At 50.6% G+C, this 4,934-nt stretch overlaps 1 protein-coding gene across 1 annotated transcript; it reads left to right on the top strand.

The window, feature by feature from the left end:
* The first annotated feature begins 66 nt into the window (after nt 1-66).
* RPA2 (replication protein A2, 32kDa) lies at nt 67-3,493 on the top strand. The gene is made up of 6 exons (XM_009076445.1): nt 67-177; nt 802-876; nt 1,946-2,059; nt 2,330-2,440; nt 2,606-2,700; nt 3,409-3,493. The coding sequence occupies exons 1-6, from the start codon at nt 133-135 to the stop codon at nt 3,491-3,493; spliced, it is 525 nt and encodes a 174-aa protein (XP_009074693.1). The 5' UTR covers nt 67-132.
* The last annotated feature ends 1,441 nt before the right edge of the window (nt 3,494-4,934 follow it).

Here is a 4,934-nt window from a genome sequence, read left to right as displayed (position 1 = left end):
GGGGGGGTCGGGGCAGTGCTGTGTCCCGCGGCCGCTCCGGCCAACCCTTCCCCTCCGCCGCAGGTCACCATCGTGGGCATCATCCGGCACGCGGAGAAGGCACCCACGAACATCCTCTACAAGGTGGATGACATGACAGCAGCCCCCATGGACGTCAGGCAGTGGGTCGACACTGATGTAAGCATCGGGTTTGCTGTAAACACTCTGCTTTAACAGCTTTTCAGAGCAGTGGGGAGATACAATATCTCAACCGGGAGGGACCCATAGGGATCATCAAGACCAACTCCCTGCACCTAACAGAGCTTTTCATCAAATAGATGTGGCTTTCCTGAAAGTGTTTTAGGGTTAACATGTCCCTGAAATCCCAGGGAGATGCTGCTGTAGTGCTGTGTGTGACTGTACAGCTGAGTTCAGCTCAACAACTTTGGGAGGGTAATCAGGACACAGTTGGCAAGTTTATCCTGACTCCAGAAGCAGCTCTGACCTGCCTCATACCCCAGACAGGCTGTGGAGTTGGACATTTACCCTTTTACTGTTCAAGGGTTCTTTCCTCCTGATGCTCTGTGAGAACCTCTCCGAAGTGGACAGAGACAGCAGAGCAGACAGCTGGCTCTGACTGCTCTCAAGTGTACAGTGATCCGATGGCATGTTCTCCCCTATTTCTCATTTACAGTTAGGTTTATCTGACTGATGCAGGTCCTTTGTGCCTGCTTGAGATGAGCCTCCTTTGCTCAGTATTTATTGTGATAATTGAGAAATGGGAGCATGAAGCTCAAACCTTTCTCCTTTCCCCTCTGTCAGGAGGCAGGAGGTGAGAACGTTGTGGTACCTCCAGGAACTTATGTCAAAGTTGCTGGTCACCTTCGCTCCTTCCAGGTAGGACGATGTTGCCTGACTCCAGGCTGGGAGGGATTGGGGATCTGGCTCAGTGCTACTGGGGCTGCTTTTGAACATCCACTTCACTGTAGTCTGTGCTCATCCTTGCCTGTGGACAAACCCTGCAATGCCTCTGTCAGGGCTGTATTTGATAACTAATTGCTCCTGACTGCAGAGGACCATTGCAAATGAGGATCCATTTAAAATGCCCTGTGTCATCAGTGTGTGTTTTCAGCAGAGCTCTGCAGGCACTGGGGTGTTTGTCCTGTGGAGCTCAGAGCAGGTTCTGGTGCATGGGGACACTGCTTGTAGCATATTTTGTGATGTGTTTGCCTCATAACTGAATAGTCAAACAGTGGTGCATGCATTATAGCATAGTGATGTTAAGTCCCAGCTGGTTAGACACAGAAGTGACCCTGTCCCCATTGTCATGTAAAATCACATATGAGTGATGTGGTTTAACCCCAGGGGCAGCTGAGCCTTGCCTGCCACTCCCTCCTGGTGGGATGGAGGAGAACTGGGAAGGGTCAAAGGGAGAAAACTTGGGACAGTCTAATAGGTAAAGCAGAACAGGGAATTCATTCCACATTTGCCATGAACCAAGAGGGGCTCAGCACCCCCAGCCAGGCTCTGTCATGTGTGATGGTGACTGGGGACAACAAACACCATCACTCCATCCCCCTTATTCCTCCTTCCCTCAGCTTTACACACTGAGTAGGTGCTGTATGGCCTGGGATATCCCTTTGGTCTCTGCTGTGCCCCCCAGCCTAGCACTGCTGGGGCTGTGTGAGAAGCAGGAAAGCTCTTGGCTCTGTGCAAGTGTTGCTCAGCAATGACTAAAACATCCCTGTGTTGCCAACACTGTTCCCAGCATAAATCCAAGACTAGCCTATGCTACTCCTTTCCAGCCAAAACCAGCACAGGATGTAGGTCAGAGCTGCATGCAGAGAAGTTTCCTCCCCAGCCCTGTCCCATTCCTGGATGCAATGGATAGGTTGGCCATTGAACGCCTTCCTGTTGATGATGTACGTTTATGGCTTTGTTCTGTGCTTGTTTTTTTCTCTGGAAGAATAAGAAGAGCCTGGTGGCATTTAAGATCATGCCTCTGGAGAACATGAATGAGTTCACTGCACACATACTGGAGATTGTCAATGCACATATGATCCTCAGGAAGAACCTTATGGTATGTACAGAGATCCTGGTTCCATCGTGGCTCTTGCTGGGTGGCTGCTGATCTCCCAAAGAGGGACCTCTGGCTTTGCTGAGGAAATGGTGGGGCTGAAAAGCTTAAAGCTGGGCTGCAGCTGGGTGTAACAGGAGCCCTGGCCTCCTTGTAGGGGATTGTGTGGTGTTCCTATAGGAAGCTGTTTTTCATTGCTGTCTCTGAAATAACTGAGTCTCTTAGGCCGTGGGCAGCTCTGGGTAACCACTGCACCTTTACTCCTCATTCCAGTCAGCATCAAGAGTGCCACAGTCATTTCCCTCCGCTGGGATAAGTCATATGGGAAGCTATGGGGGAGGTGGCAGCCTGCCAGTGAATGGACTCACAGCACACCAGAGCCAGGTGGGTGCCACAGCTGCTCCAGGGGCACAGCACAGGCTGCTGTGCTGGGGTGGAGAGTGGGGAAATGCAGGTTCAGTCTCTGTTTGAAGACTGGTTTTCCTCAGCCTCACTGTCCGTTGACAGAGGAGCTGAGCTCTGTGCTGATGGTGGTTGTTGCTTCTCCAGGTGCTGAACTTGATCAAAAGCTGCCCTGTCCCAGAAGGTATGAGTCTGCAAGAGTTGAAACTTCAGCTCAAAAATATGAGCATGTCAACCATCAAGTAAGTGTGTGGAAATGCTCTGGAAATCCAGGCAGTCCATACGGAGACGGGGAGGGCAGTGGACAAGCCCAGACACTCCCCTGTGCGTTGCTGTAGGTAGCTCGGGTGGTCCTGGCAGCACAGGGCACTGAGCCAAAGCTTTGGAAGGCTGCACAGCCCCGAGTGAGCTGTTGCCAGTTGAAGGGGTGATCAGTGTTTTGCTCCCTGTTTTCAGAACAAGCTGTTTTATCAGTTCAGTGGCAGTGTAAGAGGTGCCTGAGTGTCCTGCAGTGCCCAGGCTGTGTTTTCTCCTGTTCAAGAACTACCTTGGTCTCTGCACACTCATCAAAACTTGGGAGTAGTCTGTTCCTCTTCTCCTTTGCTGTCTCCTATACTTCTCCTTGAGACTTAGAAAATCAGTCAATAACACCCATGACCTTTCTGTGTTCTGTCCCCTCTGGAGCAGAGTGGTGGGTACTGCTTTTACCTGGGAAGTAGGGAGAGTTGTGACCTTCCCCTCTGTGGCAGGTGGAGTCTGAGCTGAAGGGGGAGCACAGTGCCAGAGCTTTGACACTGCTCACAGGACACAGCCACGAGAGCTTCCCTTGGCAGCTGCCAGGAAGGGACTGTGGGGGTGGGCTCTGGACATGGGAATTCACTGGCAGAAAGGCAGTGACATCTCCCATGGCTAACTAATTGCTAACTAGTTACAAACTGGGTTTTTTTAAGGCAAGCAGTGGATTTCCTCAGCAGTGAGGGACACATCTATTCCACCGTGGATGATGATCACTATAAGTCAACAGATACTGAGTGAAGTTCCTTCCAGCTGATTTCAGTTCTGAGCAAGTGCTTGTCCTCTGTGGCATGGAGGGTGATCTTTGCTCTTTGTATAAAGTCCCAGTTTCTCTGTGAATGCCTCCTTGGAATTCAAGGACAAGCAGGACATGCAGGGTTCCACTTACTGGACCTGGCTGTATGCTGTGACCATGTGACTGAAAGCAGACATGGGAAAACTGTCCTCAAAGCTGCAGAGTCTTCACTTTGTTTTGTCTCCTTAGAGGAAGCCTGTTAGAAAGAAGAGCCTCTTTCTAATCTTGTCATGGGCAGATTGTCTTTTGTTTCTAGAGCTTTCTCCTTACTGAGCTTCTTTTCCATTCTGTTTACAAAGTGAGTAGCCATATTTCCCTGATGTACAGCAATCATGAGTAGATTCTGTGTTTAGTTTGTGCATTAACATCTGGATTTGTACTAGTGGTGATGTGGTTACTAGAGCTTTTGAGTTGAGTATTTCCAATAAAATTTTAACTTGAGTGACTTGAAAGGCTTTTCTTCTGCTCCAGAAAGGAAAACCATCTCCGTGACAAACCATGGGTGTAAAAGCACAGCTCATAGTCTAGAGTTTACCTATCCTTGTTTTTTACCTTAGCTTTTCAGTTTGAAGGGTCAAACTGAAGTGAATGTTTGGACTGGAAGGAATTAAATAATTTTACTACTGAAAAAAGCAACCTCTTATACCAGTGTTCCAATTTCTGCCACCAAAACAGCTCCCCGGGGTAGGGGTCATGGGCCCAAGCCTGGCAGCGCTCGAGTGTTTGGCCAATGCTCTCAGGCACAGGGTCGAGTGTTGGGGTGTCCTGGGCAGGGACTGGTGATCCTGTGTGCAATGTTCCCTGTGTGCACATCTGTGGTGCTGCCTGTGGGACTCAGGGCCACTGCTCCTGGGGCAAACCCTGGTGTCCTGCTTGGGTTCACTGGCCCAGCTGTAGCCTGTGGTGCACTTTTGGGGTTAAATCATGCTGTAGGTGTGTAACAGGTGAACAGGCAGCTATGGAGTGCAGCAGATCTAGAAGCCAACAGTACTGTCATTTTATTTGTATAGGAGGTGTGCAGGTTAGGAAGAAAATGCTTTTTGGAAGTGAAAATGAATGGAATTGCTTGTAGTAAAAAGAGTTCTGCAACTGGATGAAACATTCATGTGCTGAGGGTGGGTGAAAGCATAAACTCCCCAGCTCTGCCTGGTGCTGTGCCAGCTGGAGTGCTGCTCCAGCCTGTCCTAGCTCCCTGTCCCCATCGCACATCCCTCGTGTCCCAGCCCACCCTGACCCTCTGCAGCGGGGCCAGAGCGAGTCAAAGTGCAGGGGAGCAGGGCAGGGCTGGGGGAGTAGACAGAGACAGCGAGGGGTTGTGTCCGGGCAGCCCTTCCCCTTCTGAACACCCTGGCACCGCCAGGCTCTCTGCAACTCCCTGACAGGGGT

The sequence above is a fragment of the Acanthisitta chloris genome, unplaced genomic scaffold (assembly GCF_000695815.1).
Source record: "Acanthisitta chloris isolate BGI_N310 unplaced genomic scaffold, ASM69581v1 Scaffold45236, whole genome shotgun sequence".
Classification (NCBI taxonomy): domain Eukaryota; kingdom Metazoa; phylum Chordata; class Aves; order Passeriformes; family Acanthisittidae; genus Acanthisitta; species Acanthisitta chloris.
Note: the sequence above shows the minus strand (reverse complement) of the source record. Positions and strands in the feature narration are given on the sequence as shown.

What these genes read in the sequence shown, in the direction of transcription:
- RPA2 (XM_009076445.1), top strand. Translation starts at nt 133, where the DNA reads ATGACAGCAGCCCCCATGGACGTCAGGCAGTGGGTCGACACTGAT. An exon ending in GGCAGTGGGTCGACACTGAT is followed by an intron (nt 178 to 801) that starts GTAAGCATCGGG and finishes CCCCTCTGTCAG; the next exon opens with GAGGCAGGAGGTGAGAACGT. An exon ending in GTCACCTTCGCTCCTTCCAG is followed by an intron (nt 877 to 1,945) that starts GTAGGACGATGT and finishes TTTCTCTGGAAG; the next exon opens with AATAAGAAGAGCCTGGTGGC.